This window comes from Balaenoptera borealis (assembly GCF_965194805.1).
Source record: "Balaenoptera borealis genome assembly, chromosome: 12".
Taxonomy (NCBI): domain Eukaryota; kingdom Metazoa; phylum Chordata; class Mammalia; order Artiodactyla; family Balaenopteridae; genus Balaenoptera; species Balaenoptera borealis.
Genome location: NC_138869.1, coordinates 45,243,588 through 45,267,538, shown reverse-complemented (window position 1 = coordinate 45,267,538; position 23,951 = coordinate 45,243,588). Strand labels below are relative to the sequence as shown.

General features: G+C 45.6%; 2 protein-coding genes and 1 pseudogene across 9 annotated transcripts in view; all 3 read right to left on the bottom strand.

Moving 5' to 3' along the window:
• LOC309608089 (serine protease 45-like) overlaps positions 1-23,951 on the bottom strand; it is a 105,372-nt gene that overhangs the window by 51,491 nt on the left and 29,930 nt on the right. For all 7 annotated transcript variants that reach the window (XM_082347413.1, XM_082347414.1, XM_082347419.1 and 4 more), the window contains exon 3: positions 11,116-11,275. The gene's annotated coding sequence lies outside the window, so the exon portion shown is untranslated. The remainder of the gene's footprint in view (positions 1-11,115; positions 11,276-23,951) is intronic.
• On the bottom strand, positions 2,068-9,434 carry LOC309607389 (putative inactive serine protease 43; the record flags this gene model as incomplete). Its single annotated transcript, XM_082345824.1, has 6 exons — positions 2,068-5,846; positions 6,395-6,558; positions 7,781-7,788; positions 8,273-8,429; positions 8,875-9,174; positions 9,323-9,434. 6 exons carry the CDS (start codon positions 9,432-9,434, stop codon positions 5,610-5,612), a joined length of 978 nt encoding a protein of 325 aa, XP_082201950.1. The 3' UTR covers positions 2,068-5,609.
• LOC309607388 (serine protease 42-like) overlaps positions 11,284-23,951 on the bottom strand; it is a 30,823-nt pseudogene continuing 18,155 nt past the window's right edge. The window contains exons 2-7 of the transcript XR_014249663.1: positions 23,105-23,241; positions 22,545-22,693; positions 21,919-22,181; positions 20,861-21,021; positions 17,187-19,246; positions 11,284-17,108 (exon numbers count right to left, since the gene is read on the bottom strand). The product of XR_014249663.1 is annotated as a serine protease 42-like (transcript). The remainder of the gene's footprint in view (positions 17,109-17,186; positions 19,247-20,860; positions 21,022-21,918; positions 22,182-22,544; positions 22,694-23,104; positions 23,242-23,951) is intronic.

Here is a 23,951-nt window from a genome sequence, read left to right as displayed (position 1 = left end):
GAAAAGACAACCCTCAGAATGGGAGAAAATATTTGCAAATGAAGCAACTGACAAAGGATTAATCTCCAAAATATACAAGCAGCTCATGCAGCTCAATATCAAAAAAGCAAACAACCCAATCCAAAAATGGGCAGAAGACCTAAATAGACATTTTTCCAAAGAAGACACACAGATGGCAACAAACACATGAAAGGCTGCTCAACATCACTAATCATTAGAGAAATGCAAATCAAGGACAGGAATAAAGATGCAGACGTAGAGAATGGACTTGAGGACACAGGGAGGGAGAAGGGTAAGCTGGGACGAAGTGAGATAGTAGCACTGACATATATACACTACCGAATGTAAAATACATAGCTAGTGGGAAGCAGCTGCATCACACAGGGAGATCGGCTCAGTGCTTTGTGACCACCTAGAGCAGTGGGATAGGGAGGGTGGGAGGGAGACGCAAGAGGGAGGGGATATGGGGATATATGCATACATATAGCTGATTCACTTTGTTATACAGCAGAAACTAACACAACATTGTAAAGCAATTATACTCCAATAAAGATGTTAAAAAAAAAAGAAGAATCAGATACCTGAAGTCAGAGAAACAACCTCTTGAAAGGATTAGAGTAACATAGCCTGGTGGCCACAGGGGACCAGGAATAGTGCCTGTTCCCATCAGCCAGACTGGAAAAACTCAAGATTCACAGAACACTCTGTAGTGTATTAGGAAAGGTCTTGCCTCAGTGACAGGGAATAGTAGTCCCTAGACTGAGCATCACTCCAGTCCTGTCAAGAAATATAAAAACAAGACTTGAGAATATCAGTTTCCAAGTAATTTAACTGCATCCCAAAATGAAGCCCAAGAATATTTCTAGGAAAATATCAAACATCAGGTAAAGGTCACAATGTATGGTATCTAATCACTAATAACCACCATTCAAGAAGCATGAAAATACAACCCAAAAAGGGAATAATCAATCAATCACAATTAACCCAGAACTGACACAAATGTTAAATGCACAGGCAAGAATAGTAAAACAGCCATTAGAACTGTAGTCATACATACACACTCAAACATTAAGTAGACATACTGAAGATGTAAAAGGACCCCAATCAAACTCTAGATATGAAAACTACCATGTGTGAGATGAGAAACATACACTGATGATGGGATTAACACTATAATAAACATTTAGAAGAAGTGATTAGGAAACTCAAAGACATGACAATTTTTTTTTAAAAAATCCAAAATGAAATACAGGTAAGAGAGCGTAAAGAAACAGAGCATTGTGAGCTGGAGCCTAATGTATGTGTCACTGGACTTCCAAAGTGTTGCATGGCAGAAGGGACAAAAATATTTAGAGAAATAATGGCAAATATTTTCCAAATTTGATAAAAACTGTAACTCCAGAAACCCAATAAGCTCAATGAACACCAAACAAAGAAACATGAAGAAAATGAGACCAAAGTATAAGGTAATCAAATTGCTCAAAACCAACGAAAATGTAAGAGGAGAAAGATAAAAACGACAGGACATTTCTCAGTAGGAACAAGGCAAGCAATGTTCTCAGCTGAGGTCAGAGAAGATGTTGCTGTGCCTTATCGTTTCAGCTCTCATATTGTAAACAGATGTCCTATTCCCAGTCTATTCAGTGCCATATTTTTGCACTTCTGTGCTTTTTGTTGGTGATTTCACTGCTTAAAAAGTCCCCACGCGGGCTTCCCTGGTGGCGCAGTGGTTGAGAATCTGCCTGCCAATGCAGGGGACGCGGGTTCGAGCCCTGGTCTGGGAAGATCCCACATGCCGCGGAGCAACTCGGCCCGTGAGCCACAATTACTGAGCCTGCGCGTCTGGAGCCTGTGCTCGGCAACGAGAGGCCGAGATAGTGAGAGGCCCGCGCACCGCGATGAAGAGTGGCCCCCGCTTGCCACAACTAGAGAAAGTCCTCGCACAGAAACGAAGACCCAACAAAGCCATACATACATACATACATACATACATACATAAAAAGAATGTAAGCAGACAAGAATAGCATTAAAAATATATATATATATTTAAAAAAAAAAAAAAAAAAGTCCCCACGCATATTGCTGGCGTGCTGTCTAGCGCTCCTGAGGACTCCAGCCTGGGATGTGCATTGCAGAGAAAACAGATGGGTTAGGTCTGCTTCATACAGGCATGAATTACACTGCTGTTGGCCATGAGTTCAATGATACTGAATCAACAGAGTACATCAAATAAGGTGTTTTTAACCAAAAAGAAACATAAAATAAGGTTCCATATTGATCACTTGATGAAAATGTTGTGATCAGAGGTTCCCAGGAGTCTAATCCTGCATTTCCCTGAGAAGCAACTGTTCGGTGTCAGCTAATCAGTGCTCAGAGCTACTTCATAGAACATATCAACCACAAGAAACCCTGGTGATTTTGGCCACCAGGTCTTAGGGTGGTTTGTCACACAGCAATAGGTAACAAACACTTACTGAAAGTCAGATTGTCTTACCTTGGCCAGGCCAAGTGTCATAGATTGGTTCCCTGGAAACAGACTCTGAGAGAGACCTGTATGCAAGGGTTGAGGAGTGCTCTTGGGAGGATTCACACCTGGCAGGGAGCATGTGAGGCAGAACTTGGCAATGGGAGAAGCTGAGCTGCCATGCAGTTGCAACTGCGGTCTCAGCTGATCCTAAAGAAGCCCTTCCAAGTTGCCCCAAAAGGAGGCAAAGAGGCTGGGCCTTCCTATCCCTGCTTGCCAGTCATTTACTGTGGGCTACTCCCTGTGAAGGGGTGTCATCTTGAGTGAATCTGTTTCTGCAGCTGAGTTTTTGCGAGCGAGGCAGCTGTGAGTCGGTATTCACAGATGCTGGGGAATAGGTGTGACTCTTCTGCAAGTGGGATTTAGCAGAAATGCCACACTTCACTACAGGGTACCTGTACCAATCAGCTCCTGAGTCCTTTTGACATGAACCTAGTTATCTGGAGAACTTCCTCACCATCTGGTGTGACAGGAAATTTCAGGCTGAATTTATACATTTCCTGGCCCACACCTGGACATTTCTCAAGCCATTTCTCCAAGAAGCCCTGGTTTCTTTGGGTGGAAAATCATATTTCAAACCACAATTTGGGCATTAGAAACTCACATCGGTATGCCTCACTACTCCTTATGACTTGAAACCCCCAGCGTTTTTTGTTGGGTTTTGTGTCCTTGTCCTTTGAAGTCCAATATTTTTACTAGAACGCACTGCCTGCCTCTCAATCTCCTCCTCTCCCTGTGTTACCTAGCTCTTTCAGAGGGTGGTTCTACCCAGCCACCAAGCCCCTCACCAAAGGGTCATCCTAATGACCACTTCTTCCCTCCCACCTGAGCTCCACATCTTTATGGCCACAGCCCAGTGCCTCATTCACAAAAAGTACTCCATAAATATTTGCCGGAAAGGATAAAAATGGCTACCATTCAGTTGGAGGTTGCTGTTCTGGTTTCTGAGAGGCCATGCCTGACTTTTCTGGGAGCCAGAGGCTAATTCTCAATATCTAAGCTGCTTGAACTCAAATCCTTTCCCCCACCACAAAAAGCACATTCAAATATCAGCACACCAAAGTGCACCCAGGCTAGGACCATAAACTTCCCAAAGCTTGGGACTTCTCCTACAGCAGGGGCTGTAACACTTGCTTCCCAGGTGGGATTTTCCCTCCTTGACAAATCAACCTGGAAAGTAAAAGGGGGACAGAGCAATGAGCTGAGAGGGCCCTGAGAGAAAGGAGTAAGGTGACAGAGGAGATGTGAGTATTCACTTTTCCATTCATTCACTCATTCACCAAATATTTCCTGAAATCTTGCTCTATCCCAAACCTGGAGCTGGAGGGGGGAAGGTAGAGAATGATGACACAGAGTCTCTTAACCTTGAGTACAAAATGTCACCCAGTGGAAACAAGAGACAGGAACCGGCCCAGGACCAACAGAGTCAGGGGGGCCCAGAAGAAAGCACATTACACAGGCCAGGGTAGGCCACAGGAGATGCTCTGGGGAGGACTCAATGCTGATACTGAGTCTTGATCAGTGAAGAGGAAGAGAAAGGGAAATGAGAAGCCATACTGACATTCTCAGCAAGAGAACATCACAGAAAAGAACAAGGTAGCTTGTTCTGAAAGAAAGCTGCACGTGAGAGTGGTATGTAGCCAAACTCCAGCCTACAAGTCTGCCCAACTGTGCATTTCTGTAAAAGGACGGTACTAGACTTTACTAGGATTAACTATAACCAGCTGGGGTGTGAAAAGCAGAGTGTCCCGCCCCAGCCTCCCTCAGGCAGCAGGTGGGACTATCACACGTGGCTCTCTGAGGTCCACTGATATCTGGAAGCCTGAACACTGACCAGGGAAGGATGGGTGGGCAGGAGGCAGAGGCTGGGGGAAGATCAGCAGCCAGTCCAGGTGACTATGGGACACTAGGTCTACTGATAGGGACAAAGAAGCTAAACACACACAAACACACACACACACACACACACACACACACACACACACACACACACACAGCCAGGCCCTTCCTCCTACCCTCCCCTGTGGGACCTCAGCTCTTTGAGCTCAAAGTGTCTTCACACCAAGCCCATGGGGTCTCCTCCAGGCACTCCTCTTATGGGGCAGCACGAGAGGTACGAGGCTGTGTGAGTGGGCCATGCCCCAGTCTCCGCCCTCTTGCTCCCCTGTTCTTGTCTACAGAGGCTGCCAGACTCAACTGCAATGCCCCCAGTTATAGCGATGCTGACACCTACAACAGGAGCACAGGCCGCTGGACCCACTGCCTGAGACATCCATCAGACTTCTATCCAGGTAGTCAGGCTCCTCATCTCACACTTTCTGGAGTAATGGAATCCATGCAAGCTCCCTCAGCTAAGTGGGAAACTAGTTCTCTAGAGTATGTTATGTGCAGCCCCACAACCGCCAGGAGAGCAGAGCTTCAGAACACACAAGAGACTCTCCAAGCATTTATTCAGTTGACATCTGAAATCTCCACACTCCTTAATGCCTCAACACAACATGGGGTGAGCCTGGATGTGGCCGCTGGAGCACTGGGAAAGGGGTTCCTAGACTGAGTTGCCCCAGGAGGGCTTGTGTGGCAGACGCTGGACATTCACAGATGGATCTGCACTGGGGAGCCGGGGACCTTCTCCCAACCCAGACAACTGAGTCAGATGTGGACATGGTGATGCCTCCTCACTCTCTCCCAACAATCACCAAGCGGACTGGTTTGATAAAGTGTCAGGTCTAACGCTGTTTCACCGGTGATGATGTCCCTTCTTTGCTAGATGTTCTCCAAGATGTGGATGAAGCATCATGAAGCGTCACCTGGCAGGTCGCTGGCCATCCAGCTGGGATGGTTTCACCCACTTCTTCCCGGCAGGCAGAGCACAGCCAAGGTGTAGGTGTGGATGAGGCAGGTTCCTGGAGCACCAGGCTGGGAAACGTCCAGGGTTCCTTTCTTGCTGCCACTCTCTGTCATGTGGATCTCCACAGGGTCAGTGGATCCCAAACGAAATTGAGGAAAGGGCATTGAGTAGAAGTGGGAGGTCAGAGGCAGGGCTAGTGTGAGACTCAGAAACAGGAGGGGGTGGGGGCCAGGGTGATCACGGGGTCGGCAGGATGCCCAGAGGCAGCACCAGACACAGCGTTAGGCTGAAGTAGCCTGCTGAGTCTATATGACAAGCCTGACTCATTTTAGCAACGACCCAATCCTTGTAGAAACTCACTTCTGTAAAAACTCCTGGATACCCTCTGCGACCACAGCCAATGCCCCAGCTCACTATCCCCACCTGGACCCATGAGTCATTAAGTTGACAGACCAGGGGACCCCCAGAATCTCCCTAGAGAAAGAGAAAGAAACAAACACAGTGATGGAAGAGGATCAACATCATAACAGGCTCACTGCACTGCAAGACGCTGGGAAACTGGCATGCATGGGGCTCCCCAGGCTCCACCAGCCCTAGGTTTCCATGAATCTGAGATGTGAGAGTTAAAAAAATTTTACAAACAAAATTTGTATATGTCATCAATAAATTGTATACAAAAAACTGAATATTCTCAAAGAAAATGTACGTACTCTGAGATATGAATAATGAATAAAGTCCTTACTTGTATACATTTCCTGTCACTTGACTTGTATTATTGGTATTTCATGCCTGAATCTCCCCTCCTCCCCTGTTTCCCTCTAGGCAGCATCAGATCCTCTCTACTGAAGGATCAGGTCAGGCCAGCCTGGCAGAGCCTTGGTGGCTTGTCCCCTTTAATCCTCTTAACTTGAAGATAGGTGAATGGAGGTGTTGCCAGATAACGTAGGTCCTACTGCCTGTGGATGAGGAACATCTGGGAGGACAACTAAAATGCAGAGGCAACAAAGGGCCCATGAACTGACCTGGCAGGCATCCTTTCCTGTGGGGCTGGTACCACAGATAGCCCCCTTCTTGACCATGTCAAATCGACTTTCCATCTTTTCTTTGAGCACCTCATTACATCTCTCATAGCGAAGAATGCTTAGCTCAGCCTCCTGAAGCAGTAGTGTAGATGCTTGTGATGGTTCTGTAGAGGCAATTTAGGAGTAGGTGGATCTGCCTAGTGGGACAAGACAGGAGCCCCTGGTACCCACTCTGGGTCTCAATACAGTGTGTTCACATACAGATGCCCTCTTAGGGCAGTGGATATTGTCCCCATTTGACACCAGAGGAAATGAGGCCCAGAGTTGACATGGTGAGAGGAAGGGGTAAGAATCAAAACCAAGACAGGTAAAGAAGAACAGATCAGGACAGGAAGAGGCAACCTGAGAAGTCAAAACCAAGTGTCTGTCACTCTGAGTATCATTAGTAATAGTGACAGGTGTCCTGTACATCAGAAAGTATCTTTAGTTTAGAGCGGGATCAGATTCTCAGACACGTAATGCCCCAAAGGTATCAAATCCAGTCTCGCCCCAGGGATAGGAGGCCCCACAGTTTCATCCAGAGGAGTTCTCTGGCCTCTTCTCACTCACAGGAAGCTCCCTAACCACCAAGGCAGGTACTTTCAGTTTGGGACAGCTCAGATTAGCAGACAGATCAACACCTTCTGAGTTTAAATCCACCCTAGAGAGAACCCACTTTGCCTGTCACTCAAGCCCCCAGGTCCTGACATACTAATAAAAATTTGTAAAACCATCAAATTACTCCCACCAGCATCTTCTCCACCCTCCTCCCTTACCCACTTGCTAGAAAATTGCCTCCCTGTCTCTCCCTTTATCTTGTAGGCCAACACCAGGGCACCAGGCAGCCCCTTCCCTGGCCCGAGTTTGCTGCCATCTTGCTTCACAGTCTCACCTCTTTCATCTAGTTTTCCCCAGCCAGTCACCCAGCACTCTGTACCAGCTTGGACCATGAAAGCCTTTTCAGGGAGGCACACAGGTTGGATGTTCGAGGAGAAATTCACAGGGAAGGCAAGCAGAGCAAGGGCAATGTCATTTTCCACTGTTCCAACAGGATTAAAATATCTGTGGATAACGATGTCTCGGACTGGGACCTTGATTGCCATTCTGGAGGTATGCATCAAGCGTATGTCTCCCATCTTCACTGTGTATTCCACATGGCTGCAGAGAGATCTTCGAGGCTCTACACTCCCCTTCCACATCTTCTAGGTTCTTCCCAGCCTGGTCCTATCTCCAAAGCCACTTATCAGTCACCTCCCTCCCTCCCGACCACATCCCTTCCTGGACCCCTGGCCACTCTATCCAGTGATTCTCAACGTTTGGTCCCCAGATGAGCAGCATCAACATTACCTGGGAACCTGTCAGAGATGCAAATTCTCAGGTCCCACTCCTGACCTAATGAATCAGAAACTCTGGGGTTGGGGACAGGCAATTATTGTTTTAACAAGCTCTGCGGGTGTTCCCATGCTCATTAAAGTTTGAGACCACTGAGCTAGCCAAATTGGCCAGCTACAATCTATTCCCCTTAAATATTCCCTCTGCAAGTTTTTGCCCACAAACTGTTTCCCAACTTGCATCTCTCCCCGCTTCTTGCCACTTGGCTCGAAGGCTAATCAGCACAGGGTTAAAAAAAAGTAGTTTTGAACTTGATTTTGCATTTTGACTTTCCAGGCTACCAAGGGCCCTAACATCATCTACTTCTGACTGTAGCCTGAAGATCTATAGTCAGGGACTGTGACCCCCTTTTTCAGATGAGAAAGAGGAAGCTCAGGAAGAGGTCAGGACTGGCTCCAGGTCACACAGCCTGACCAGGAGCCCAAGCCTGGAACCCCGAAAACTCACCCAAATATGCAGTGGGCCGCGGTCAGCACCCACCAACTGGCAATGAGGGAGCCTCCGCATATGTGTTTATCATTGATCTGCAGGCTGACTTGCCAAGGCCACTTCCTCTCTGGGGCCGGCCTTCCGCCAACTACCCTTGAAGTACGATGGCCACACACTAGAGCAGGTCAATGAAGGGAGAGGACTGAAAGTAAAGCCGCTGACGCCACCATGACCAGAGCCAGATAATCCTCAGAAGTCTCAGAACCCTCAGAGCAATGCCATGTCCCCTCTGACCCCCAGGGCAGGTCTGTATCCCCTAAGACTCCTCAGAGAATGGTCATGTCCTCTCAGATCTCAAGGACAGGGTTGGGTCCACTCAGACCCCCCCAGAGAAAACTCGTGTCCCCCCTGAGAGCCTTCTCCCCCATGGCAGGGGCCCACGCCCCTCAGACCAGGCCGGTTCTCTGCCGCAGGGCTTGGCCCGGAAACATCACCTGAAGGAAAGAGCTGTGGTCGTTTGGTCCCTCCTGGTGCTGGTGTATGTGTAGGTGTCAGAGCCTTGTAGGAATCAGAGTCACCTAAGGTAAACGCCACCAAATCGGGGGCTACCGCAGTCATACGGGATTCCGAGGCCCCCAAAGTTCCCGGAAGCCCTCGAGGAGGCAGCTTCCACGGGCGTGCCCTGGCGTCCTCGCGGCCGCCCCCCGAGGTGGGTGGAGAGCCTGAGGTCAGTGCCGCCCAGCCCTGCGCCCCCTCCCCGCCCGCCCGGGCCTCACTGAGCCGAGGTTGAAGGACTAGAAGCCAGACCAGGAGGCCCAGGGATCCGCCGCCGCTGCGGAGGACGCCCGGAGACGCCATGGCACCTCTGGTCGCCTCCGCGCTCTGCGGCGCCCCCTCGCGGCGGCTCCGCGCTTGCCCTCCTGTTGGCGGGAAACAGGGCTGGGCGGGGGAAACCGGTGCCGCGCGCCTGTGGGGTCATCTGAGGTTCAGGGCCTGGGCCGGGCGGGGCCTCGGAGTCGTGACTCAGGCGACTCCTTTCTCTTCCCAGCTCTGCGTGGACTCATTAACGGTGTGCCTCCCAGGCGCTCAGCGTCCCCTGGCCTAGGTCGCTGGCCACAGAGAGCGGCAGCCGCGCCACCGCCGCACAGAGATGTACCCCGAACTCCCTGTCGGGCTGCATCAGGCCTTTACCGGCGTTTCCCTCCCCTTCTTGTTGCCAGTAAAAATTTAAATTCCTCAATATAAATGTTGCGCTGAACGTTACTAACCACTGAGTTAGAAATGATACCGATATCTTTTTAAAAATCAACATCCACGTGAAAAGAGCCATTAGTGGAATGCAAATTAAAACCACAGTGAAATATCACCACACATCTAACAGACTAGCTAAAATTTTAAAATAATGACAACACCAATACTGACACGGATGCAGAGATATTGGATCACTCATACACCGTGGTAAGAATATAAAATATTACAGCCACTTTGGAAAACGGATCAACAGTTTCTTATAAAACAAAACATACAATTACTATATGACTCAGTAATTGTACTCCTGGGCATTTATCCCAGAGAAATCAAGATTTATGTACACACACACACACAAACACACACACACACACACACAGATACTTTTACAAATGTTTACAGTGGCTAAATTCATGATAGCCAACATTTGGAAACAACCTTGTAGTAGACAGAATAATGGCTTCCCAAAGAAATCCACATTCTGATCCCTGGAACCTGTGAATATATTACCTTGCATCGCAAAAAAGAATGTGATAAAATTTTTTAATCTTGAGAAAAGGAGACTAACCTAGATGACATACATAAAAGTGGCCACAATGTTTTGCAGTTCCTCCGTCAAGAGGCAAAGTCAGACTGCGATATAAGCAGCCGTGTCACTTGGTCTGTATGACCTGGCAAATCCTATGGTGCTAGAGTTTGCTGTGGTGAATTAAAATGCTGTAAGGAGTCTGCTCTGTCCTAACTAGAGAGTCACAGTATAGATCCCTACGGTTCTGGAGCACGACCATACTCTCTGCTGCAAAGAAACTGTATAACCTTTGAAAAGCAACTCCTGACACACTACTGAATCCTAAAAGGAAACTAAATGCCAGACCATGGGACATTAAATGACTAAGAGACCAGCACCTCCTATCATAAGATGGAAATTTAGCCAAATTCACTAAGTCGTAAACTCAGTTGGAAAAAGCAATTCATGACTCACTGGAAGTGATACGTTTGGGATTGGATCATGGCAGTCTTGAAGACACAAGTAAGTTGTGCAGAGAAAAGGCCTAGACCCCCATGTCACTTATTTGTATTGAATTGAAACAGTTCTCCATCAGTTCACACCCATAGCCTGATAGGGTGTATCCTATGACCAACGGATGAAAGAAGAAAAAACCTGGGCCTGGTTCACAGATGGGCTCAAAATCTTGGTGCCAGCTTAAAGTAGACTACTGTTGCACTAGAACCCCATTCAGGGGTTATATATACACATATATATTCTATATATAGCTAGCATTGCCTGCCTATAATGTCTTTGCTGACACCACTATCAGTGGACTCATGGAAGGTCTGACTTACCATCATGGAATCCTGAGTAACATCACCTTAGACATAGGGACCTGCTTTTTGGTCAGGAAGGTGCAAAGTAGGTACATGATTAAAAGACCCACCGGAACTATCATGAACTTCATTATACAGAAGCTAGAGGCTTTATCACATATGGGAATGGCCTCTGTATTAGTTTTCTCTGCTTTGTAACAAATAATCACAAATTCAGTGGCTTAAAAAAAAAACAGACGTTTATTATCTCTCAGTTCCTGTGGGCCAGGAGTCCAGGTACAGCTTACCTGGGTCTTCTGTAAGGCTGCAATCAAGGTGTCAGCCAGGGCTGGGTTCTCATCCACCAGGAGACTCGACTAGAGAAGAGTTTGCTTCCAAGCTCAATCAGTTGTTGCCTGAATTCATTTCCTTTGGCTGTAGGACTCATGGCAGCTTGCTTCTTCAAAGCTAGCAAGGAGAGGAAGACACATAGAGTGAGTCTTCCAGCTAGACAGAGTCTTACATATTGTAGCATAATGACAAGGGTGACATCCCACTCCTGGAATCAATCAGTCCAGATTCACTTTTCAAATGTCCTTGATGGAGAAGCAAAAATTATTAATTTTATTAAGTATTGACACTTTAATCCACATTTAAGATTTTGTGTAATGAAATGACAATTATGCACAAAGCACTACTGCTGTATAAAGAAGTAGGATTGTTAACTCAAGCAAGCTGTACAATTGTTTGAGTTGTTAGCTGAATTAGCTGCTTTTATCATGGGACATCATTTTTACTTAAAAAGAGTGACTAATAAACTGCTATTATTTAGACGCATATTTGGCAGACATATTCTCAAAAATAAAGTTAGAGTCTGCAACTTTAAAGAAAACAACTGACGGTACTTGCTGCAATGATAAAATTTGAGCTTAGAGGTGAAAATTTGAATTTTGGAAAATTTATATTTGCTACCATGAGCTCAACAGCTTTCCAATAATTAAATACTTTTCTGACAACAGTAGTGGTAATATGAGTGAATGTGATTTTTTGATATTGTGTAATGAAATGTGTGAACATTTGGAAACTCTGCATAACTAAGTGAACCAATATTTTTCAATGATTTACAAAATTATGCATAGCTTCAAAAGATCCATTTGGAGTGAAAGGTAGACCAATGGATTTTAATGTAATAAGTACAAAAAGTTCAAAAAGTTTTATACTCCACATTGCAAAAAACTACCACTTGTCAAGTTTTGGTGTATTATAAAATGATTTTTTAAAATCCTCAATTATTTGAAAAGTTTATTAAAATACTCCTCCCTTTTCCAGCTGTATATCTATGTGAGACTGGGTTTTTTTCATATACTTCAACCAGAACAATAAGTTTTGGAAGAGAATGATAACCCAGCTGTCTTCTGTTAAGTGTGCCTTTACTCTAGGGTTACCTCAGCCTTAATACTAAGGTGTGAGCCTTGCAGGGTCTCTACTGATAACCTGAGTAGACAGTGAAGTCCCTCCCCTCTGGATGGATGAAACTGGAATGTTTCCTAGTGCCTTGTGGGCTCTGAGGCTGGTTCACCTTATAGTTCCCTGGCAGGTGTTCTTTGTTCTTTTGCCTAGCCTCCTGGAAATTTAACCTACGTGTGTACAGATCAGTATTCAGCCAAAGACTAAAGGGGATTGTTCTACAGGGTTCTGGAGTTCTTTCTCTGCATATCTCCATCCTATCCAGCAGGGATTGGCAAACTTTCTCTGTAAAGAGACAGATAGTAAATATTTTAGGTTTTGCAGGTCACACATGGACTCTGCCACATATTCTTTTTTTAAAACTCTTTAAAAGTGTGTAAATCATTCTTAGGTCAGTACAAAAACAGGCTATGTCTGGAACTGGCCCACAAACCATAGTTTTCCAACACTTCTCTACAGTATTCTGACCTGCAAACTCCAGATACCTAGCCTTCCGGAACTCCAATCTCTTGTCTCCTTAACTTCGTGGTATCATCATGTTCTGTTTGGGTTTCTCTCCCTGTGCCATCTGAAAATTGCCCTGCTTAGGAATCCAGGACAGTTACAGGGTTTGTCTCACTTGTTTCCTTCTCTCCAGGATCACTGTGCTATGCTGCCTATTGTCCTGATGTCTGAAAAATCATTTCTTTTACTCCATCTAGTTTTCTAGTTGTTTATAATGGGAAATCAAATTCCACACTGGATATTCCTTCATTGCCCTACAATATAACTTTGAGTTTCTTTTTTTAAATAGATAACAGAAAGCTTAGACTGATCTCTAGGTCTCTTGGTGTCCTGAAACGTTCACCTCAGTTTTTTGTTTTTTTTAAAAAATGCTTAATTCAAAGCCTGGAGTTAGCCCAGGTTTTGACAAATTCCTAAAATATCTGGTAATGGAGCTGGAATCTGACTCCTTGGTGACTCCCTTCTCTTCCTATCTTGCTTGCTCTGGGAATCCTGACTTCTTAGAGAGGCAGTCACTTAGAAATGTAGGTAAGGAAAAAGGTTGGAGAGTTTGGGAGTCTTCGTCCTTTCCTTCTCATTACCACTCTGGCTACTTAAGACATAAGTGCTTGGTAGTTTGAGTTGAAAATTCTCTCTGCTTTGCAACTGGAAACCTGCAGGGAGGTAAAAAGTGTTGGAAAAGTTAAGGCAGCTTTTAAAGCTCATCCTGTTGTTGACCTATGGGAGGAATCTTAAAGGCCATTGAATGAAGACACAGCGCCTGCATCAAAGAAGACACAAAGGACTAATGTGTGGAGAGGGACAGTTCCCCACCAGCATTAAGAAAGTCCTAAATTGTTCTCCTAACTGGGAATATTGCTTACCAGTCTCAATTGAGAGAGGTACCTCATTGGGCCTTTAAAGTGATCAAGAATTCTGATCTGAAAGGAGAAACTATTAAATACCTGCTGAGAATGTTAGATATAGGAGGGGTAAGAGTGTAGATGAGAGAAATGCTAACTCTTAACAATTCCAGTCTTTCAAAAAAGTAGAACAACTGATTTTCTATATATACTCATGGTATATTTTCACTTTTGATTATGAGTCCTCTGTTTCAATGTGTGTCTTTTGAATTACCTGTGTCTTCTGAGTTATGACCTTCGATGTCAACGATTCATGTGTAAATATGTTCATTTGTATTTTTTAGTTTATAATGCCAATTTTCAAAGTAGTTTTACCAAATTACACTCCCACTATCAGTGTGACTCTTTCTATTATCCCCATTCTTCTCAACAGTTATTCCCACAGTTATTAGCTTTTCCCACATGATGGGCACAAAATTATATCTTGTTATGGTTTTAATTTGCATTTCCCTGAAGTTGAGTATATTTTCATATCTTTACTTGTCATTTGTGCCTTCTTTCTATAAAATGTTTGTTCATAACATCTACTCAATTTTACATTTGAGCTGCTTTTAAAGTATTTTTTGTTCAGTTTTTTTATGTATACTAATCCTTTGTTGGTAATGTGTGTTTCAAATATCATTTCACAATCATGATTTGTCTTTTCACTTTATTGTACTCTTTCAGGTCTGGCTTCTTTCACTCAACATAATGTTTTTGAATTCATTCATGTTCCTGTGTATAACAGCAGTTTATTCTTTTTAATTGCCAAGTAGTATTTCAGTGGCTATCATTTATCTGCTGACAGACATTTGAGTTGTTTCCAGATTCAAGCTATTATGAATAAAGATGCTATGAACATTCATATATAAGTCTTTGAGTAGCCATTGTTGCTACTTTCTTCCAGTCTGTGGCTTTCATTTTCATTTTCTTAACAGTGTCTTTCAAAGAACAGAAGATTTTCATTTTGATAAAATCCAATCTTTTTTTTTTTCTTGTATGGTTCATGCTTTTTGCATCCTATATAAAGAATCTTTGCCTACTCAAGGGTCACGAAGATTTTTCTTTTAAGTTTTTTACATTTAGTTCTATAATCCATTTTGAGTTATTTTTTCTACATAATGCAAGGTAAGGATTGAGTCACTTTATTTTATTTTATTTTTGTATAGGAATGTCCCATCGTTCCAGCATCATTTACTAAAAAGACTATCCTATCTCCAGTTGAATTATCTTGGCACCTTTGTTAAAATCAACTGGCCATATACATGTGGATCTATTTCTGGACTCTCTATCCTGTTCCACTGATCTATATGTCTGCCCTTATGCCAATACCACACTGTCTTGATTGCTATACCTTTATACTAAGTCTTGACATCCAGTAGTTCTTTATTTCAGTTATTCTAGGTCCTTTGCTTTTCCATATATATTTTAGAATCAGCTGGTCAAGTTTTACAAAAAAAGCTCCAGCTTGAAAAACATGAACAAATTTGGAGGTATAACACTACCAAATTTCAAGACTAACTACAAAGCTATAGTAACTAGGACACTGTGAAGTTGACATAAGAATATACAAATAGATAAGGAACTGAATAGAGTCCAGAAATAGATGCACATATATACTGCCAATTAATTTTTACCAAAGTAGCAATGCAAATCAATGTGAAAATAAATGTATTTTCAACAAATGGTACTGGAACTGGATAAACATTAAAGATAGAGAAAATTACACCTTGTTCCCTATCTCACTCTGTGCCCCAAAATCTGTAGGCCATAGACCTAAATGTAAAAGCTAAAATTATAAGGCTCATAGGAGAAAAAATAGAAGAAAAATTTTTGCAACCTCAAGTTAAAAAGTGAAAAAAGCATGTCACAGACTTAGGACTCTAACCAGAGTACATGAAGACTACTTACAACCCAGCAATAAAAAGACAAGCATCTTGATTTAAAATGAACAAAAGAATTGAAAAGATGATTCACAAAAGAAGATATACATATGAGCATTAGTATATGAAAAGGGGCTCAATACCATTAGTTACAGGGAAATGCAAAATTAAAACCTCAGTGAGATACCATTTCATACCTATTAGAACTGGGAATCCTCATCAACTACCGATGAGGACGTGGATCAAGCAGAAGTCTCATTTATTGCTAGTAGGAGTATAAAATGGTACAACTAATTTGGAAAACTTTGGAAATTTCTAATAAAGTTAACCATACATCTATTCTATGAACCAGCAGTTCCACTCCTAGGTTTATTCCCAATAGAAGCAAAAGCATATAGGCATAATAAGTCCTGTACTAGAATGTTTATCAGCAACTTTATTCATAATAACCCCAAACTAGAAACAACCCAAATGTCCATCAACAGGAGAATAAACAAACTGTGGAAAATTCACATAATGGGTAACTATTCTACAATAAAAAGGAATGAACTGATGATACACATGACAACATGGATGAATCTCAAAAACAATACGTGGAATTCGATGAAGGCAGTCAAAAGGTACAAACTTCCAGTTATAAGATAAATAAGTGAGCTTCCCTGGTGGTGCAGTGGTTAAGAATCCACCTGCCAATGCAGGGGACACCGGTTCGAGCCCTGGTCCGGGAAGATCCCACATGCCGTGGAGCAACTAAGCCCATGTGCCACAACTACTGAGCCTGCACTCTAGAGCCCACAAGCCACAACTCCTGAACCCGCATGCCACAACTACTGAAGCTCACGTGCCTAGAGCCCATGCTCCACGACAAGAGAAGCCACCGCAATGAGAAGACTGCATACCTCAACGAAGAGGAGCCCCCGCTCGCCACAACTAGAGAAAGCCCGCGCGCAGCAACGAAGACCCAACACAGCCAAAATAAATAAATAAATGAATAAAATAAATAAATTTTTGAAAAAAGATAAATAAGTACTAGGGATGTGATGTACAACATGATACGTATAATTAACACTGTTGTATGCTATATATGAAAGTTGTTAAGAGAGCTAATCGTAAGAGTTCTCACAAAGAAAACTATTTTGCTATTTCTTTAATTTTGTGTCTATATGAGATGATGGATGTTCACTAAACTTACTGTGGTAATCATTTCATGATGTATATATGTCAGATCATTATGCTGTATTCCTTAAACTTATATGGTGCTATATGTCAATTATATCTCAATAAAACTGGAAGAAAAAAGAAGACAAAAACTTCCCCTACCTATGTGGAAGGTAGAACCAAAAGAACACTTACTGTATGATTCCATTAATGTGAGATGCGATAACCTGCAAATCTAATCTGACAGTAAACAGAACAAAGGTTGCCTCTGGGAGGGGATGATAGAAGGGAATATAAGGGAACATCCTGGACTGATGGAAATGTTCTCTATCGTGATTTGGGTGATGTTAGCGTGGGTATACATTTGTTAAAACTCATAAAATTGTACAGTGCAATGTGTGCATTGTACTATGAATAAATTATACCTCAATAAAGAAAATAATATAAAAATGCATTGAGATAATACATTCATTCATCAACATAAACTTTTAACCTTACCAATTTTTAAATATGAATAGAGAAGGAAGCAATGGCATACAGCAAAGTAGGAATAAAGGAGAATTTAGTCTAAATAAGAAATGACTTTAAAAACTTATATTCCTAACAATCCAGAAATAAAGCTCCAGATAATATCAACTGAATTAGTTAGATTAAGGTTTTTCTGTGAGCAAGTGAGACTGAAGATGATGGTGGCTTAATTAAAAGAGAAGTTTATTTCTCTCTTGCATAAAGAGCTGTGATGGCAGCCCTATAAATTCCAAGGAGTCAAGTTCCTTCTGAATTTCTGTTCCATACCCTTAACATGTTCCTCATGTCCCAAGATAGCTGCTCAAGCTCCAACCACCATGTATACATTCTAGCCAGGAAAGAAGAAAGTGATGAAGGGCTTGTTCTCCTTTTAAGGATATTTTCCAAAATTCATACCCAACATTTCTGTTTATACTTTATTGGCCAGAACTTATTGCCAAACTTAGATACATGGGAAGGTTGAAAATATACTCTTTATTCTGATCCACTATATGCCCAGAAGGAAAGGGATGAAAGGTGCCACAAGAGAGGATTATCAAGCTTTACCCCAGTCCACTTTTTTATTCACCTAACTATTCACTTGCACCTCTTCCCATATGCAAAATGCACTAATCCTCTCCTAAAAGAAGGCAACCTCAAACTTTCACGAAAGAAATCAAGGAAAAGTGAAGTGCTCTGCATCATGACAGAGAGCTAATTTGGGACCATATGGTAATGAAGGAAATGAGCCAGCACAGACACAGTAAGCACCCCAACCTGTCCCCTCCCTGAGTCTCAGTGCCGTTCTCCATAGCCTGGCCAAGGCAGTCTGGTGCTCAAGACTATTTACCAAGAAGGGGAGCGGCAGAAACACACAGAAAAAGGGCTTGATGTTTGGGCCCAATGCCCTGACCCCTCTCTTGCTTCCAGTCTCTCTCACTTCCTCCTTCCCAGATGCATTGGCTAGCAAACTCATCCACAAAGTTCCCTGCAGAGATGCTAATGGCTATGAGGAACACAGCAGCAGAACCCAACTGCTAAAGCCATCTGTCAACTCACATCACATCACATCACTCCAGGGTTTAAAAAGTATCACAAACACTTTCCTAAGCTAAATGTAAGTTCTCTTCAGTGATCCCAGACCAGCAGAGATGCAGAACACACACACGACTCTTCAAACATTTATTCAGTTGACATCAGAAATCTCTGCACTCCTTGACGCCTCCACACAACTTGGGGTGAGCCTGGATGTGGCCGCTGGAGCACCGGGAAGGGGGTTCCAAGACTGAGTTGCCCCAGGGGGGCTTGTGTGGCAGAGGCTGAACACTCAGATGCATCCGCACTGGGCAGCAGGGGACCTTCTCCCAACTCAGACAACTGAGTCAGATGTGGACATGGTGATGCCTCCTCACTCTCTCCCAACAATCACCAAGCAGACTGGTTTGATAAAGTGTCAGGTCTAATGCTGTTTCACCGGTGATGATGTCCCTTCTTTGCTAGATGTTCTCCAAGATGTGGATGAAGCATCATAAAGCATCACCTGGCAGGTCGCTGGCCATCCAGCTGGGATGGTTTCACCCACTTCTTCCCAGCAGGCAGAGCACAGCCAAGGTGTAGGTGTGGATGAGGCAGGTTCCTGGATCACCAGGCCAGGAAACTTCCAGGGTTCCTTTCCTGCTGCCACTCTCTGTCATGTGGATCTCCACAGGGTCAGTGGATCCCAAAAGAAATTGAGGAAAGGGCATTGAGTAGAAGTGGGAGGTCAGAGGCAGGGCTAGTGTGAGACTCAGAAACAGGAGGGGGTGTGGGCCAGGGTGATCACAGGGTCACCAGGATGCCCAGAGGCAACACCAGACACACCAGTAGAATGAGGAGCACCACTGGATACAAAGAGGTAGCCTGGTTCACCACTGCAACTAGCCACTTAGTGTAGAAGGCAGTATCTGTATAAACTCCAGGTGAAACTTTACGACCACAGCTGACACCCCAGCTCACAATCCCTATCTGGACGCATGTGGTATTATATTGACAGAATCTCCCTGGAAAAAGAGAAAGAAACAAACCACAGGAATGGAAGAGCACCCACTTCAGGGCAGGCTGATTGCACTGCAAGGCGCTGAAAGACAGGCACCTGTGGGCCTTCCCCAGACATCTCCCAGGCCCAGATTTCTTGATTTTGAGAACTGAGAACTGAAGAGTCAATTGGAAAAATTTAGTAGCCTCTGAGGATATTATGCCTGGTCATTTCCTATACCACAGTGGTTGTTAAACACTTTGAATACCACCTTTGCATGGAGCCTCCTAAATCCTTACACCTAGCCTAAAGTTTCTCTAGAGCTCCTGACCATATAACCAGCTCCCTCCATATTCTAAGCTACACTCTCAGACATCCCACATAGTCACCCCAGCTCACGCAAACAATGCACATCCTTTGCTAAAACTGATCTGGTGGTCCCCCATCTACCAGCTCAGTCAGAAACTCAGAGTCGGGCTTCCCTGGTGGCACAGTGGTTAAGAATCTGCCTGCTAATGCAGGGGACATGGGTTCGAGCCCTGGTCCGGGAAGATCCCACGTGCCACGGAGCAACTAAGCCCGTGCACCACAACTACTGAGCCTGCGCTCTGGAGCCCGTGCTCCGCAACAAGAGAAGCCACCGCAATAAGAAGCCCGTGCACCTCAACAAAGAGTAGCCCCTGCTCGCCGCAACTAGAGAAAGCCCGCACGCAGCAACGAAGACCCAATGCAGCCAAAAATAAATAATAAATAAATATTTAAAAAAAAAAAAAAAGAAACTCAGAGTCCTCCTCAAGCCCTCCCTCACCCGCACCCTCACATGCAGTCAGTCACCAAGAACTGATGACACAACCCCTTCACCCATCCCACCAGCCCAGGTCCTGCCTGGGGCTCAACACCATTGCCTACACGGTGGAAAACAAACTCCTGGCCTACAGTCCTGCATGGACAGGAACGAGAAACATAGCACAGCGTTGCAGACCACACGCAGTCTGATTCCAATCCCCTTCTCTGGCCATATTTGCCACCTCATTGCTCCAGACCTGAAACACATTCCCTAAACATGACACGTTCTTCAGAACTCTGAGCCTCTGTACTTGCTGTTCCCTCTCCCAACAGTGATGTTCTCCTCTTTCCAAGACTCCAAATACTCATCCTCTAAGACCTGGCTCAGATGCCCCCTGCTCAGAAAGGCTGCTTGGTGCAAAGGGGAGACTGTGGGCCCAGGCACTCCCAGGGGGACCTTGAACTTACGTCTTTTAGGGACCACATCTGTATAATAATATGTATAATTATGTGGCAGGGTTGTGAGCTGGGTAACTGAGCTAATGTGGGTGAATGCTCACACTGGCACGGTAAGTCGCCATAGAAGGAACTCAATTATAGGAACTTACATTATTATCGTCATCACCCCCAACTTCACCACACCCTGGCAGCACGCCCAGGATGCGAGGGCTGCTCCCTATTGAAGGAACAGGCCCGGCCAGCTCAGGGGCGTCCTGAGGGGTTCTCCCCTGAATCTCCTTAATTAAAGCCTGAAAGAGGAGGTGGCAAATAACCCAGGCCCTGCCACTGGGGAATGAGGAAATTTTGAGGCGACAACCTCAATGTGGAGGTGGCAAGAGACCCATGAACTTACCTGACAAGAATCCTTTCCTATACTATTATAGCCACAGATCATTCCTTCCAGTACTACATCCTTATCTGTTGGCATAGCCTTCTGGACCATCCCATTACATTCTTCATAGTAGATGATACATTGGTCCATCTCCCGGAGAAAGACTGAGACAAATGGGCCACCTACAAGCAAAGAAACTCAGCAGTGGGTAGATCTGCACAGGTGGACAGTAAGCCCCCAAACACCTTGAATCCCCCTTGAAGAAGGCAGCACAGAGGATATTGTCCCCATTTGACAAAGGAGGAAACTGAAGCCCAAAGTTGACATGGGGAGAAGAGAAGGTAGGAACCAAAACCAGGACAAGAGAAGGAAGAACAGATCAGGATGGGAAGAGGCGAGGCCTTACCAGCCTGAGAAATGATAACCAAGCATCTGTCACTCTGCGCATCAACAGTAATAATGAAAGGTGTCCGGTGCATCAGCAAAGTGTCTTTACTTTAAAGCAGAATCACAGACTCTCAGACAGGTACTGCCCAAAGGAACAATCCAGCCTCCTCCCAGAGATAGGAGGCCCTATAGCCTCACCAACTGGGGTCCTCGGGCTCTGCCAACAGTCCCAAGGACAGGAAAGTCCCTAGGCACCAAGACAGGTACTTCCAGCGAGGGACGGCTCTGCCTGGCAGACGGCTCATGACCCCCTGAGCAGAAATCCACCCTGGAGAGAACTCCAGAGCATCTGGCTCTGTCCCCAGGGAACCTAAAAATGCCCCCAAACCAGCCAGGCACAGTTCCCCACAAATCTGCAGGAGATTTCACCCGTGTATTTCTTCTTCTCCTGGGCAGCTCTAGTTCCCAGGACTGGTGCCTTGCTTAAATGGCTGCCATCAAATATTTGTGTGGCAACAAAAGACCTCAACCAATTTCTGGGCTCAAGCCAATTGGGAACCACTAGCCTGGCTGCCTCCTAACCCACCTGCCAGGTGGTGTGCTTCCCTACCCCTCCCTTTAGTGTTGTTGCCTACTCCAGGGATAAGGCTGCCTCCCTCTGCCCAAGGTTACTTCCTGCCTCACAGTCTCACCGAATTCTTGTTGCTTGCCCCATCCAGTCACCCAGCACCTGGTCCCAGCTTCCACCTGGAAAGTCTTCTCAGGGATGCATATAGGCTGGATGACCCCAGTGAAATTTACAGGGTAGAAGAGCCGGAGAAGAGCAAGGTCATATTTAACGGTTCCACGTGTTGAGAACTGAGGGTGAACAACGACTCGGCTGATCGGAACCACCAACCCTGAGATTTCACCATAGACACTCCGATCTCCCATCATGACACTGTAGCGGTAACAGCTGTGGGAAGAGGACATGTCCCTCGTAGAGACCCTGGGAAGCATCCCTTGTGCCTTTCCACACATATCAGCTGTTTCCCAATCTGGCCCCAACCTCTCTCACCACTCTCGCTACGACCATATCAGCAAAAAACCCTCCTAATGACTCTCAAAATTGGTTGGCTCGCCCAAACAATTGGTTTTGTTCACCAAACTAGTATTCCTAGTAACAAGACTACCAGTGCAGAATCCCTCCCATTTTTATTGTGTGTGCTTTGGTTTGGGTTGGGTTTTTATCAACTTGCAGGGCAGCAGAAACTAGTGGGTATCTGAGAAGGGCAGGACTGACTCCAGAACTCTCACATCTCCACTTGTCATTACTCACCTTAAAATACAGTGGGCTGCAGTCAGCACCCACTAAGCTGTGATGAGGGAACCTCCGCACATGTCTGCCACTGACCCTCAAGCTCACCTGCGAGGGCCACTTCCCTTCTTTCGCTCTGATTTCCTCCCACGATTTTCAGGAACACTTGGCTACATGATGGGGTGAGGACAGGGTAGCAAGGAGAACCTCAAAAAAACAGGCCCTGTCTCCCAGGAGCCCCTCAGACAGCCGAGAAGGCCATGTCCTCCTAGGCTCCAGGGCAGCGCTTCCAAGTCCGCAGGCCATGGACCCACAGATGAAGCGCGTCTCCCTCAGGCTCCACAGCAGGGCTGCGCTAATTCAGACCCCGATCCCCTCAAACTCCCAGGGAGCACCGGCTCCCATCCTGGCGCCTCAGCCTGCCCCTCCAGAAGGCCAATGCGAACAGTCACCTGACCTAAACTCCACCAACTTGGGGGCTCCCAGGGCCTCCCTGACCCCCTCCAGGGCTTGGCTGGTCCGCCGTGGGGTCCTCGAGGCCACCTCCCAAGAGGGGTGAAGTGGGCGAGGGAGTCGCTGACCTGCCCGCCGGGGCCTCCCTGAGCCAGCGCTGAAGGAGGAGGAGCCAGACCAGGAGGCTGCGGGGGCCGCCCGGGGACGCCATGGGCTCGGCGACGGCCTCGGCGCTCTGCGTGCCCCTGCCCACGAAGCCTCCTGCCTGAGAGTGCAGGGTCGCGCTCTCAGATCCTCACGCCAGACTGTGTCCAGCCAGAACGCTGCCCAGGCCCGAGGGGTGAGGGTACATCTGAGGAGACTGTCCTTGCTAGGGACCTTCCAATTTAACGTCGGCTCTAAAAGGCGGGTGCTTTCGGACGCTCCTGCCCTTCTTGGTGTGGTACCTGGCCTGGAGCCGGTGAGGGTGGGCAGTCTGGGAACTAGCTGAGGAGCCTTAATTCTCCATAACGGTTCCTCAAGGCAGGGCCTCATTCACCAGACCTAGATTTGGGGGGAGGGGGACTACAGATGAAGTGGGTGTGGGTTGGACAAAGGAGCTGGCTGCTATGCAACTTCAGTTGCGGGGATCCCTGTAAAAATGAGCCACCACCAAAGATACCCGCAGGTCAACCCATTCTTATTAGCTCTATGTCCCTGATGTCTATTTGTCTTTGTTGCTTAAGTGCTTCTACCAGGCCTCTGCCTCTCTGGGTTTCATCATCCCTGTTGAAGTCCGGGGAGAAAACAACAATAACAACTTTTGAGTTGCAGTACTTTTCCCCAGCCAAAAGAGGACAGCCAGTTACAGTGTTTTTCGAGGATATGGGTGTTCGCCTCACAATTTATTTTTCAATGTCTTGATGAAGGGGTTATTCTCTAAAGCCCTCTCTCTTTGCATTCCTTTCTCCACATTAGGCCAAGGAATTTCTGACA